General features: G+C 42.9%; 1 protein-coding gene across 5 annotated transcripts in view; it reads right to left on the reverse strand.

Moving 5' to 3' along the window:
* Positions 1-15,421, reverse strand: part of NMNAT3 (nicotinamide nucleotide adenylyltransferase 3) — a 115,262-nt gene that overhangs the window by 8,196 nt on the left and 91,645 nt on the right. For all 5 annotated transcript variants that reach the window (XM_084753420.1, XM_084753422.1, XM_084753419.1 and 2 more), the window contains one exon: positions 3,583-3,766. In XM_084753420.1, coding sequence (XP_084609546.1) covers positions 3,583-3,766 — 184 coding nt within the window. The remainder of the gene's footprint in view (positions 1-3,582; positions 3,767-15,421) is intronic.

Consider the following 15,421-nt stretch of genomic DNA (forward strand, 5'->3'; position numbering starts at 1 on the left):
TAGACCCTCTGACGCCACCCCAGTGCCTCAGAAGTGACGATTTGCTTCTACACATCTTAGACCATTCCATGAGTATGGAGCATGTGCCAGGCAGTGTCCAGGAGGCAGGACAGAAAGCACACACTACAGAGCCCCGTTCAGTTCACTTCAGCACATTCGACACACGCAGCCTGTCGACAGGTCTCAGGGATTCCCTATTGTAAATACAGGGGTTAGTGTTGACTAGGTGCCCAAGGCATAGTCTCTCAAAAACAGACAGATGTAAGTTTAAACATGCATTTTTCCTTTGGAAAGCGCACGTGGTAATGCCTGATTTCAGGATTCTGTGAAGGCATGGGCTGCATACAGTTAAGCCCAGGCACAATGTGGCCTTCAACTAGCTCCTGAATCACTCTTACCACACACTTGTATTTTAAAAGGCTATGAGGAGGTGGCTTAGAGCCTGGCGTGGGTTGAATTCCGGCCCTCGCGCCGCTGGCTGTCACCCTGAAACCATAGAGCATGTTAGGTACGATCAGACTTCTGCAAATTTGACATGCTTGGTTTTAAGCTATCTCTCTTCAATCGAGACTCCTGCTCCGTACTCAATGGGGCATCATCACGGCTGCGTTTGCAAGAGGAGGGTTACTTTTAGGACTCAGCACATACTTCCGGTGGCTTCTGTTCCTTGGGTAGTGGTCCTTGCTGGCTTTTTGCTGCTTGCCTGAGTGGCACTCCACTGTGCACAGCCCTAGGCCTCTGAACTGACCCTGCCAGCATGATTTCTGCAGCTTCAGAAGCTCGCTGAGGGGCACCCCAGCAAAGGGTAACTATGGCAAGGGAAAAGTCAGCCCCCTCACACGCCACCAGCACCATTATTTTAGAGGATGGCTGTGGTGTGCCTTCCGAGCCCAGTGGCCAGAGCTCAGCCTACTGCTTTTTTGGCTGTGTGACTGTGACCAACGGGGCATTCCTGAGCCTCACTGATCTCTGTAGAATGAGGGCATGAGGTCGTGTTTGCTGTGGGTTCGTGAGGTGATGTGGGTGGAGGACAGGCCACATGAAGTGGCACTTTGACTAAGGCCTTCCCCACAACATGAGGGATTGTGATTTAAAGCATCTTTCAGAGATGACAGAAGCTCTGAGAGGTGAGGTCTAGTTGAGGATATGTCTTTGGGGGCCTGGGCCTTACTCTGGGCTCCCCTCTGTCGCTTTGCTTCCTGGCCACCATGACATGAGTACGTTGGCCACACCCTAGCCTTCCACCTTCATGTTCTGCCTCGTAATGGGCCAGAAACAGCAATGCTAGATCAGGGCTGAAAATTTTCAAAGTGTGAGCAAAACTAAGATTTTAAAAATCGTTTCTTGTAGTTATTTTCCACTGTAAGGAAAAAGTGGCAACCCCAGTTACCACAGGCTTGCCCATTAAAGCTGGCCTGGACTTTATTGCATTAGCAGAAAAGTAAACAACATCGCCAGGATAAAAAGAGTCTCCAATGAGTGCCTCAGTGAACTGATATCAGTGACCTTTGTCATATTGTGTTGTGAATCCACTGTGACCACCATCAAGAGGACATTAAATGCAGCAGGTACGGGAGCTGATTTCTACCATGATTCTAAAACCACTTGATTTTCAACCTTAAAAAAAAAAAATTCATCAGCTATCTACTGAAAAAAAAAAAAAAAGGCTGACTCTATTGGCGAGTCTCAACCACACCAGTAAAACATAATTCAACTGGGACCTTTACACAGATGCCTGTGGTTAGTGTCTGTGCCAGCAATCTGAGAGCCCTGGTCTGGGAGAGAGCCTTAAAGAAAGCTTTCCAAGTGATTTTGGCAGCCAAGGTTGTGACCACATGTCAACTGCTCTTTAAGTGGGTCTCAGCACTGGTCAGAATCCTGATTGCCTCATTTGGGGGCCGAATGTGGGGCTCAAGCCTAGATCATATTAGAATCACCAGGAGCAACTGAAATACTGGATGTCTCCCCTCCTCACCCAGTCCAGTGAGCTCACAGCCTCTGAGTACATGGGTGGTGGACCTAGGAAGTGTGCTGTGTATCCAGTGTCCAGAGCATTTGACTAACAGGCAAAGGGAAAAGAGAGAGAGCGTGTTTGGTAGGTTCTCCGCTCACATAGGCGTTGTGCAGAAGCAATTGCAACATGGATTACTATGCCATCAGCTATGTGTCCACCAGTGGCGTTCTGGTTTTGAGGACAAACTGCAGCCAGCATTATTACATTAACTAGCATCTACTGCCCATCAGCTAATTTGCCTGTAGCATCTCAACAAAACCAGTGTCCTGTTTTGTGGCAGGTGCTGATATGCTCACTTTATTGGGTGAGAAACTGAGGTCTAGCAAGGCCAAATCACTTACATCAAGTCACTCAGCTCAATATGGCTTCAAAGCCTGAGTGCCAGGCAAATGCTGCTCTCACAGGGATGGGGAGAAAGCCCTAGCTGCCGAGTATTTACTATAGCTAAATGATTTGCTGGATAATCTATTCTCTTACTTCTGCTCCTCTGGATTATTCTACGGGAGCGAGTGGTGGGAAAGGTTCGCTTTATTTTATGTTTTAAAGACTTACTTATTTAAGTTATGTATGTGAGTGCTCTTTCTGCATGTACAGCTGTATGCCAGAAGAGGGCATCAGATCCCAGATGGGTGAGAGCTACCATGTGGTTGCCGGAAATTGAACTCAGGACTTCTGGAAGAGCAGACAGTGCTCTTAACCACTGAACCATCTAAAAGGATGCTCTGGCTGCATGTTTTCAGAGTGAGAGATTTGGCTTATGCCAAAGGGTGATTAAAAAGAAGAGAGAGTGTGTCTACACAGTTACTAAATATCTGTCCGATCAGTTTGGCAGCAGGTTCTGAGGTGGCACTGGAGTGGCTGACTGCTCACTGTGGTTCCTTACCTACCTACCAGAAGACGTAGAACCTGAGTGAGCGCACAGGTTACAGCCCTACAGTGCCTTCTGGCAGAGCAGCCTGCCAACAGGGATGAGGCAGGCAGGCCCACTGTGCTAATGGGCAGGGCTGGCCCAGGGCTTTCAGAGAGCTGTCGTGGAGATGCTGAACACCAGCAAGAATTCAGAAGACAGAAGATAATCTAGAGTAACCATTTCTGCTCTTAAAAATAACCCCCTTCCCCTTTACGTTAAAGCCCATGTCTAGTGAACAGGCAGAAGAGAGGGTTTATTATACGGGTTCAGCCTTCAAACTTGTCAGTGATGGGAAATTAAAGGCCCCCGTTGTGAAGGCAATTTGTTGGTTTTCAGCCAGGAAAGCTGTTTAAAATTTTTTATTTGATCATACTGTCTTTGCAAGTGATGAAGAGGTCTAAGAGAGGCTAAGTCATCTGTTTATAGAGCCGTTGATAGAGGGCATGGAGCGGCAGTCCTCTCACACGTGACTGTCCCAAATACCAGAATCTTCTCACTGAGTTTTGCCCAGGGACGCTTCTGAAAAGGTGACTTTGCAGGTCTCTCCCATGTAAGTGGAGACATTTCTCTGGTCTTAGCTGGGACAGTCTGGCTGCGGCCATCTCAGCAACCTGTCCCATCCTTTCCCCTTGTAGGTCAACAACATGACTCCAGTTACCTCAGCACCTTCACCGTTTCCATCCACTGCGCCTGCTCACTCTCCCAGGGGTCCACCCGGATCCAGTCAGATGTCTGCAGGGCCAGCCGGGCCATGGCCACTCGGTGTTGGGAAGCCACCAGGTCTTTCTTCCCGTAGCTGTCGTTGACAGGGGAGACGATGCCCTCGATCACCTGGTACATTCCTAGGCGAGGGAGAATGGGGATGCTGTGCATAAGGACAGACACTCGCCACCAGAAGCACAGTGCAGGCAGGTGCTCAGTGTGTCCACCTCCAGCCTGAGTGTGAGCAGACTGTAAAGATCACTATTGGTGGGCCAGGGGCTTGCAAGGAAGGGCCAGGGTGTTATCTCAGTGGTCCTGTGTCTTCTACACCTCAGAGTGGCACTTTACTGAGAGGAAGCTGTGAGGTGGAGCCCAGTCAGCAGATCATAGGACAACTGGCATAGGGTGTGTTTGATTACCGTCATGAAGTGCCTTCTTACAGGGCACCGTATTTGTGTAGTCTTCCCCCAAAAGAGGATGGGGGGGTAGACAACAACGGGAGGGTGTGCTGGCTAGCTTTTGCCACCGTGACACAAACCAGAGTCATCTGGGAAGAAAGAACCTCGACTGTGGAGCTGACACCATCAGATTGAACTGGGGGCCAATTGTCTGTAGGACATTTTTCTTAGTTATATGTTTGATAAGGGAGGGTCCAGCCCACTGTGGGCGGTTCTCCTCCTGGGTGGGGGTACTGGGTGGTCTAAGAAAGCAGACTGAGTGAGAACAAGCCAGTGAGCTAGTGTTCCTCCTTGGCCTGGTTCAGGTCTTGCCTCTAGGTTCACACCTTGAGATCCTGCCTCGGCTTCCCTCAGTGATGGGCTGCGTAATCTGTAAACAAATAAACCTTTCCTCTTCCAAGTTGACTTTGGTCATGGTGCTTATCACAGCAATGGAAAGCAGATGAGGACAGAGAGAATTTGGAATGAAGCCAGGCTGGAGGGTAGTGGGATGTGGCTGACTGTACAGGCTCCCTGTGACGCTGGAGTGACGTGTGGCCAATGAAAGGGAAGCCTGGTAGAAGGGAAGGCTGATGGGCAGGGAGCAGGCTGAGCTGGAAGCGTACAGGGCTTTATCTGACGGGAAACAAACTGGTGTTTATGTCCTTGAAACAAGGGCACCTGGCCACGCCTGCACAGTCTGAGGATGCTACTTTAAGAGACATTCCCGGTAGCTTCCAGTTTAAGAGCTTTTGTCATACATGAGTATGACATGAGGTTTCTATTGCTATGATGAAACACCATGACCAGAGCAACTTGGGGAGGACAGGGTTTATTTCAGCTTACACTTCCAGGTAACAGTCCATCACTGAGGGGAGTCAGGGCAGGAACCTGGAGGCAGGAGCTGATGCAGAGGCCATGGAGGGGTGCTGCTTCCTGGCTTACTCTCCATGCCTTGTTCAGCCTGCTTTCTTATAGCACCCAGGAGCACCATCCAAGGATGGAGTCACCCATAATGAGCTGGGCCCTCCCCATCAATCACTAATTAAGAAAATGCCCTCCAGGCTTGCCGACAGCCTGGTCTTATGAAGGCTTTTTCTTAATTGAAACTTTCTTAAAGTCTCAGATGACTTTAGCTTGTGTCAGGTTGACACAAAAGCTAGCCAGCACAGTGAGTGTACTGTGTACTCTTCAAAAACTATTGTGTAATTTTTCTCCCCTAGTCAATTACCACAGAGGAATGAATAGCACTGATTAATTTACTAATCGTAAAGTAACACTGCATTCCTGTAGCAATCTCAGGTAAGGCAAGCTACTGTATTATTGTTTTAAGATTTACTATTTTTTAATGTGTGTGTGTATGCGTGTGTGTGTGTGTGTGTGTAAGCCTGTGGGAGAATATGAGAACATGTGTGTACGAGAGCCTAAGCCATAGGAGGGCATTAGGTCCCACAGAGCTAGAGTCACAAGCAGTTCTGGGCACTGAGAGTGAATCCCACATAGTCTACAAAAACAGCTAGCACTTTTTACACCATTTAGCTATCTCGTTAGTCCCAAGTGAACTACAATTTATTTGTTTTGAGATGTGTGTGTTTATTTACATAATTTTTGACATAGGCTCTCACTCTGTAGCCTTGACTAGCTTGGAAATTACTACACATACCAGGCTGGCCTGGCACTGTTCTGTAGATGAGGCTGGCCTGAAACTCACAGATGCCCACCCGCCTCTGCCTTCTGAGTGCTGGGATTAAAGGTGTTGCTGCCATGCTGGCCCTGCCTCATCTGCCTGTGTACTGATGGGCTCTGGCTGCCAGTTAGTTTTAGGAATCAGGTTTCTCTATGGAGGGGACGCCCTCCTCCTCTATATTCTAAAAGGCTGGCGTGAAGGACTGAACCAGTGAAACTCTTCCTCCCTTTCTTCCCATCTCCCTCTCTGCTTCCTCCCCCTCCCTTCTGCTGTGCTGGGGCTCATATGGAGTGTGAGCCCTCACACTGTACCTCACCAGGCAAGTCTTAAGAGGCAGGAGTGTCATTTGTATGAAAAATCTGTTCTACTGATTTAATCTCCTTAATGGCTAGAAGCTGATTCAGATTTTTCATTTCTTCATTATGATTTTTAGTAATGTACATTTTTTTTTTCAGAATTTTCTCATTACATTTAAAGTTTCAGTTGGCTGGCACACAGTTCTTCACAAGCCTCTCTTGGTATTTAACATCTGCACCATCTGCAGGGAAGGACCTTTTCATTCAGAACGTGGGGCCCCTTTCTTTCTCCTCGCACAGGATTGCAAGGCTTGTTATTTTGTTAGTCTCTCCAAAGAGCCAACTAGTGCTGTATTGATTTTTTTCTCTGCTAAATGTTTGTTTTCTGTCTCACCAATGTCTTTTCTTCTTTTTATGGACTCTGCTTGCCTGCTGTTCACTTTCTACCTTCTCATGGTATCTGCGCAGCTAATTAATTTGAAGTTTGTCTTATTTCCTAAAATACACAATTCAGACTTTAAAATTCCCCATCTTTTCTTGTTCCCCACATGTTTTGATATCTGTGCTTTCATGGTCTTTCCATTCAAAGCATTTTCTAATCTCCATTGTGATGTCTGTTTGATCAGCTATTTGGGAACTTTTTCTTAATTTCTAGGCACATCATGATTTTGGGGCGCTATATTGTTGGTAATAATTTCTAGCTTAGTTCCACGATAGTCAGAGAGCACACTGTAAGTGGATCCAATCTCTTGCGATGTGCTATGTCTTCCTTCGCGCATTTTACGCATGGGGCAGGAGCAGGGTGCAGGGATGCTGCAGGCATGCTTAAAAAGTACGCACATCCATTCTGGGGCTGTTCAGCGCTGTCCATGCAGGCGAGGCAAGTGATGGAGTTGTTTAAATCTGTTATTCTGAATTTGTGTCTGCTTGTGGTATTAGTCACAAAATGCTACACAATCTACCAGTAATACTACGAATTTTTCTATTTTTCCTTTTCTTTCTCTTTTAATAATTTTCACTTGATATTTTAATAGATGTATGTGGCTTTTTATTGCTAGTAAGATTCTGTTAAATTTTAGTCTGTCTGATAATAATGTGCACATAGCATATGCATTTTCTACCTTTCTTCTTTCTTTTTTTTATTTTATTAATTTATTCATATTACATCTAAATTGTTATCCCATCCCTTGCCTTTTTTCTTTCTTGAAGACAGGATCTCTCTATATAGACAAGGCTGGCTTCAAACTCACAGAAACCCATCTGCCTCTGACTCCCTAGTTCAGGGATTAAAGGTGCGAATCATCATGCTTGGCAATTTTTCCACCTTTTAATTTCAACATTTCTATACTTTTTAAAAGGCAAGCCGTTCATTTTATATAGCTCATTAAGACGTTTTCAGTCAAGCTTGACAATTTTTTACTTTAAACTGAAACATTAAATTCACCCACACTTACTGTGATTCATTAGCATTTCAAGGTAGCATGTTATTTTATTTTTTATTGTTCTTGCACACATTCTATACTTCTATTCTTTTCTCGAGTGTTTTCATTTTTATTATTTCTTTCTTTTTGTCTCTTAGAGTAGGTACTACAGTTTTATAACCAAAGAAAACCAAGCTCTCGTTACTTTGCTCATATGTGTATGTGTGTGTATATATTACACACACACACACACACACACACACACACACACACACACACACACATTTCTCTTTACTGTTAGACATTACTGTTGTGTTTAATATAATTGAAGATCATTTAAATTTAGGGCCACAATTCCTATTTTCTTTGTACCTTTCTTCCTGCACACAAGTCTTTCTACCTTAAAATTACCCTTCTTCGGACAGAATACACCCAGTAGGATTGCCTTAAGTTGTTGATTTCATTCTAAATTATAATCTTGAGATATATTTTCACTGGGTATAAAATAAGTGGGTTGAAATATTATCTCTTTTCAGTGCTCTCAAACTATTGCTATACTGTCCTATATCGCTGCTGTTGAGAGGTCCTGGATAGGTTTGTCATTCCCAGGATGGCAATCTGTACTCCTGTTGTTTCATCTGTTGTCTAGGTCTATATGATTTTCCTTTATTTACATTGGCCTGGAATGTCCTTAATAAGTGGATTAGTGTCTTTTGTTAGATCTGGAAAATTCTTAGTTATTATCTCTGCAGTAATATTATGAGCCTCTTTATTTCTGTTCCTTCCAACTTTCTCATTGGATATGGGGAGCCTCCACATCTTACCCTTCCTGGGATTTATTAAAATCTCTGTGTTCCACTGTGGACAGTTTCACTTCATGTATATTCATATCCACTCAGTCTGTCATCAGCCTGATTCAGAACCATGCACTACACTTTAATGTTCTCTGGTCTACTAAAATAGTAATACTCCATTTGTTTAGGTCTCCTATGATTTCATTGTTCTATTATAATTCAAGACATAAATTATACATTTTGTTAGACTTAATCTAAATTGTTCATTTTCTTTATTCAACTTTAAATGGTATGTTTTTAAGTTTTGTTATCACACTAGTTACTGTCATATAAGTGTGTGTGTGTGTGTGTGTGTGTGTGTGTTGAACTTTATCTTGCAACTTGTTAGTTACTTTTCCAATGCTGTAATCAACGTAACTGACATAAGACAACTTAAAGGAGGAAGGGTTTTTATTCATCATTTCTGAGTGTTTCAGTCCATCATGATGAGGAAGAAATGGCAAAATAGCTCATCATGGTGAAAGGGTTTGGTGTGTGCCAGGCACATCATATACAATAGGACAAAGCAAATATTCCTATTCCAAAATGGAGAAATAGGGCATAAGAGAAGGCTGGGACCAATGCAAGATTGAAACCTAATAGAGGAAACAGCAAATCCTATAGATCTTAGGGGTGTGTGGTGGTGTGATTTGAGCTCCAAGCTCACGGATATTCTATGTTCCAGGAATCATAGGCTTCACTTGCAAGGTTTTCTACATCAATCTGTTAGGAGCGTCCTTCATGGAATCTCACCCTCGGCACGCTGACTAGCTTTGCTGCTTTCCCTGTACACTTGATGGAAGCCTATATGAACCTGTAACTTGCACCATGGGGATCACATGCAGCTCTGCTGTCTGCTTGTGCGGGAGGCAGGTCCCCTGGCCTTTGTGGTCTGTGAGTGCCTGGGTAGCTCAACCTAGGGAAACACCTGCTTAGAGGCTCTGTGTGAGCAGGTGCACAGACACTTGGGTAACAAGAAGGTCTTTTAGTTTGTAGTTTTACATCCTGGAGCTCTTGACTCATTAGGTCATGATAAATCCTGAAATGACTTGGAGGCATCCTTCCTACTGTCTGTCCTAGCCTGAAGTACTTTGCTTCTTTTTCATGGTTACAATGTCTTTAATTATTTAAACAAGTTCTTTTTCTGGCTAACTTTCATTCCTTACGCATCATTCCGCTCTGCCTTTGGCCCCCAAATTTCACTGTAAACCTAGGTAAAAGCATTGAGCAGGAAGCATGCCACACATAAGGTGAATGTTATCCTAGCTTCACAGTTCCTTTACCAACTTAGTTAGTCCATTGTTTTTGAATCTGGCCTCACTCAAAATTTTGGGACAATAGTAAAATATAGAGTGCCTTTGCCAAAGTGTAACAAGAACAACCCTCCACCCTTAAGTTCTTGTCTACACCTGAAATCTTATAAACATAGTTATTATTATAGACCTTTTATTGGCATTTGGTATTTCCAACCTAAGAATTGCCCACGAAGCTCTGCTTAAAGTATTCATGATAATTCCTTCCCTAAACCAAGTCCTGAAAGGCCCAGGCATCACATAATCAGGTCTATGGCAACATTGTACTAATTTTTTGTACTGCTTGTTTTATGGCTACTGGGACTAAACCTAACATAGTCAACTCAATGGAAGAAGGTTTCACTTTGGTTTAAGGCTTCAGAAGGGTTTAGTGGACCATAGCTAGGAATTCATGGTGGAATAGCTTGGTTGATGGTGACAGGAACATGTGGGTAAGCGTTCACATCATGGCAGATAAGGACCTGTCCTCAGTTTCCTACCTCATCCATTCCCAGAGTTTCTAGCACCTCCCAAAGCAGCGCTACCAAGCCGGGCAGTAAACATTTCAATCTCAAGCCTGTGGGGATAGTTCAGATTCACACACAACTAGGGTGTGCTGTATTGGCGAGCGCACCACAGGCAACTAGGTAAAGGTTTTCCTCACTTATGTGAGTACCTTTTATTCTTTGAGCCTCCTCCTATCCAAACATAAGCATTTAGTAATATAGTTCCTACTCTTTTTCAGTGTTCTAACTGCATACAACAGTTTGGTTGGCTATGATTTCATTTCCACACAGTTCCATATGTTTAAAACTTTTCTAGTTTTCTTTTTTTCTTTCTCTTTCTTTCTTTCTTTCTTTTTTTTTTTTTTTTGTCGTCTCTTTTACTATCAGCTCCATACATTAGGATCAAAGACTATATAATATATGATTCCAATAATTTTGAATCACTTGAGCTACATGTCCTAGTTCAGGGTATGATTCAACAAATTTTCCAATTGTGCTTTAAAAATGCATTGTGCTGCCTGTTGAGCCCGTGCAGTTCAGTTAGATGCAGAAGAACAGCTCTCCTATATCCTTCCTGATTGTCTTTCCATCCTGTATTCTGCCTAGTAGTAGTGAAGGCTGAGAGTTCATCCTTACTTACATTTGTGAATTTGCTAATTTCTTCTTAACTCTGTTCTCACTTCATGTGTTTTGTGATTCTGTTCTTAGAGTGCACATTTTTAGGACTGTTATGTCTTAAGGGGGTCACCACTGAACTTGTAATTTTTTGGAATAATTGGCAGAAATTCTAACTGGTTCTTCAACAATTTTGGTACATCACTTTTCATAGTTTTCTTTTCTTTTCTGAATCTATGAGTTTTGAGAGATCTAGGATGGTAGTGCAAAGTGTGCATGGTATCAGAACAGCAGGAAAGCAGTGAAAGCAGAGCAATTGACAGGTTGTGCTATGGACCCCAAATCCCCAACATCTGCGTTTCTCAGGTGAGATAAGAACCCATGGTCAGGAAACTCCCAGGTCCAACCTCAGGTCACCTGGCTAAACCTTGGCAAAACTCCTAGGTTCCCAACAGCCTGGTCTTAGCCTCAGACCACATGGCCACTCCCACTGTCTGGGAACCACGGCTTGCAGACCCAACCTTGCACTATTCTGTGGAGTGGATACCTTCTGGTACTGAGGCTTGTGGCTCCAACCTTGGACCATCCCATGGAAGGCTTCCAACTCAGTGAGCACAGTGTCTGGGTAGTAGGACCTCACTAACCTTGGATCAAGAAAGCCAGTAGCAGGGCAGCTGACTCTGGGACTTCACTTGGTGAGAGGAGGGTGTCTGGGCTCCTAAGGAGCATTATTGGTCCCCAGAATCATATATCTAAGGAGAGCTATGGGCAAGTCCCTGAGAACCATCTACAAGAACATCCAGCTTCCTGCCCAGGCCTCTTCCCACACCCCTCGAGAATGCCAGTGGGCAACAGGAGGTACTAGTCAATACCATAGTCAACCAGATGGTTAAAGGACAGTGCGAAAACACAGTCAACAAAAACCAGAGCAATATGACATCTTCAGAACCCAGTTATCCTATGGCAAGCTGCCCTGGATCCCTTAACACAATTGAAACTCAAGAAAATGACATTACATCTATGCTTATGAAAATGGTAATGGGGGAAACAAATAAAATCCTTAAATATAAGAAGGTACAGGCAAACAGTTTGAAGCCCTTAGAGAGAAAATGAATAAATCACTGAAGGAATTACAGGAAAATACAAACAAACAGGTGAAGGAACTGAAAAAAAATTTCAGGAAATGGAGGAAAATACAAACGAACAGGTGAAGGAACTCAATAAAATGGTCCAAGATCTGAAGATGAAATAGAAATAACAAAGAAATCACAAAAACGGAGGAGATCCTGGAGAGGAAGAATTTAGGAAGAAAACAGGAAGTACAGAGGTAAGCATCTCCAACAGAATGCAAGAGACGGAGGAAAGAATCTCAGGTGTGGAAGACACAGTGGGAGTCAATGCAGCCATCAAATAAAATGTTAAATCTTAAAAATTCCTGACACAAAACGTCCAAGATATCAAGGACACCATGAGAAGACACAAAACCTTTCATAGGAATCAAAGAAAAGGAAGATTCTCAGTTCCAAGGCCCAGAAAATACTTTCAACAAAACCATAGAAGACATTTTCTCCGATTTTAGGAAAGAGACAACTGTAATAGGAATCGGAGAAAAAGAAGATTCCTGGCTCCAAGGACCAGAAAATATTTTCAAAACTTCTCCAATCTTACAAGAGGCCTACAGAACACCAAATAGATTAGACCAGAAAAGAAAATCCTCCTGCCATATAATAATCAAAACACTAAAATGTGCAGAACAACAACAACAACAAATTAAAAGCTGCAAGGGAAAGGGCCAATTAACATGTAACGGCAAATCTATGAGAATCACACTTGACTTCCCTGCAGGGACCATAAAAGCCAGAAGGGCCTGGGATGATGTCTTGCAAACCCTAAGAGACCACTGATGTCAGTATAGTCTACTATACCCTGTAATACTTTCAATCACTACAGATGGAGAAAACAAGATATTCATGATAGAACTAAATTTAAACAATATCTATGCACAAACCCAGCACTACAGAAGATACTTGAAGGAAAGCTCCCACACAAGGAGGTTGACTACACCCAAGAAACCACAGGACATAAATAACTTCACTACAGCAAAACCAAAAATAGACAAGCACATACACATATTTTCACAACCAACATCAAAATAAAAGGTTCTAACAGTTACTGGTCATTAATATCTCTCAACATCAATGGACTCAATTCTCTAATAAAAAGACACAGACTAACAGAATAGATGTATAAACAGGACCCATCATTCAGCTGCAAACAAGAAACACACCTCAGCCACAAAGATAGATATTACCTGAGAGTGAAGGGGTAGGAAAAGGTTTTCTAAGCAAACAGACCCAAGAAGCAAGCTGGAGTAGCCATTCTAATACGCAATAAAATAGACTTTGAACTAAAATTAACCAAAAGAGATGAGGAAGGACACTTCATACTCATCAAAGGAAAAACCCACCAACATGACATCTCAATTCTGAATATCTATGCACCAAATACATCCACATTTGTAAGAACAACAGCAACATCATCATCATCATCATCATCATCATCATCATCATCATCATGCTCCTGTAGCTTAAATCACACATCAAACCACACACATTAATAGTGGGAGCCTTCAATATCCAACTCTTACCGACGGACCTATCATCAAGACAGCAACTAAATGGAGAAATAATGAAACTAATAGATGTCATGAATCAAATGGACCTAACAGACATCTACAGAACCTTTCACCCAAACACAAAAGAATATACCTTCTTTTCAGCACCTCATAGAACCTTCTCTAAAATTGACCATACGGTTGGTCCCAAAGCAAGCCTCAACAGATATAAGAAAATTGAAATAACCCCTTATATCTTATCAGACCACCATGGACTAAAGGTAGACTTGAACAACAAAAGAAATAACAAAAAGTCTACACACACACATGAAACTTGAACAACTGGGTCAGGGAAGAACTAAAGATATTAAAGATTTCCTAGAATTCAATGAAAATGAAAGCACACCATACCAAAACCTATGGGCACAATGAAAGTGGTGCTAAGAGGAAAGTTCATAGCACTAAGTGCCTTCATAAAGAAATTGGAGACATCTCATACAAGCAACTTAACAGCACACCTGAAAGCCCTAGCGGGGGTGGGGGTAGGGGGAAGAAAGACACAAGACACACCCAAGAGGAGTAGACTGCTAGAAATAATCAAACTCAGGTCTGAAATCAATAAACTAGAAACAAAGAAAACAATTTCAACAAAATCAGAAAAGAAAAGGGAGAAATAACAACAGACACTGAGAAAAATCCAAGGAATCATTAGATCTTACTTCAAAAGCCTATATGCCACAAAGTTTGAAAATCTCAATGAGATGGACAATTTTATTGATAGATTCTACTTACCAAAATTGAATCAAAATCAGGTACACAAATTAAATAGTCCTACACCTCCTAAGGAAATAGAAGCAATCATCAAATGTCTCCCAAGCAAAAAACAAAACAAAACAAAACAAAAACCAAAAAAACTCTAAAAAAAACCAAAAACCAAAAACAAACAAAAACAACAACAACAAACCAAACAAAAAACAAAGAACAACAACAAAAAAACCGAGATGAATTCAGTGCATAACTCTACCAGACCTTCAAAGAAGAGATAATAGCAGTATGTTCATAGCAACTCTACTCTTAATAGCCAGAATCTAGAAACAACTTAGATATCCCTCAACCAAAGAATGGATAAAGAAACTATGGTACGTTTACACAATGGAATACTACTCAGCCATTAAAAACAAGGAAATCTTGAAATTTGCAGTGAAATGGATGGAACTAGAAAAGATCATCCTGAGTAAGGTAACCCAGACCCAAAAAGACATGCATGGTATATACTCACTTATAACGGGATATCAGCCATATAGTACAGGATAACCATACCACAATCCATAGGCATAAAGAAGCTAAATAACAAGGAGGACCCTAAGGAGGATGCTTAACTATCATTCAGAAGGGCAAATAAAACATACACTAGTAGTAACTGAAGAGAGGGAAGAGGAGGAGAGCCTACCACAGATGCCCTCTGAAAGACTCCACTCAGCAGGGGATCAAAGACGATGCTGACACTCACAGGCAAACTTTGGGGCAGAGCGCAGGGAGTCTTATGGAAGAGTTGGGGGGATAGGAGGACCTGGAGGGGCCAGGAGCTCCATAAGGAGACCGACAGAGCCAACAAATCTGGGCCCAGGCGGGCCCTACGGAGACTGATGCTCTAACAAATAATGATGCATGGTGAGGACTTAGACCTTCTGCTCAAATGTCGTGGATAGGTAGTACAGCCTCCATGTGGGTCCCATAATATGGGGAGTAGGGGCTACCTCTGTTGCCCACTCATTGGTCACTTCCCCCTTGCAGGGTAGCCTTGCATCCTACAGAGGAAGAGAATGCAGGCAGTCCAGATGAGACTTGATAGGCTGGGGTCAGATGGTAGGGGAGGAGGAGAGGGGGTAAGAGGGAGGGGGTGGGGCCAGGAGGACATGAGGGAGGGGGCTATAATTGGAATGTAAAGTAAGTTAAAAATAAATAAATTTAATAAAAAATAAAGAGTTTCAGTATCTTCATTTGATAATACAATTACAGCATGCCTTTTTACATAGTGTATTCTCATCCATATGTTTTTGCTTCTTTTGTGCTTAGTTTTTAGATGTTTGCTGG

The sequence above is a fragment of the Acomys minous genome (genome assembly GCF_964271855.1).
Source record: "Acomys minous genome assembly, chromosome: 13".
Lineage (NCBI taxonomy): Eukaryota > Metazoa > Chordata > Mammalia > Rodentia > Muridae > Acomys > Acomys minous.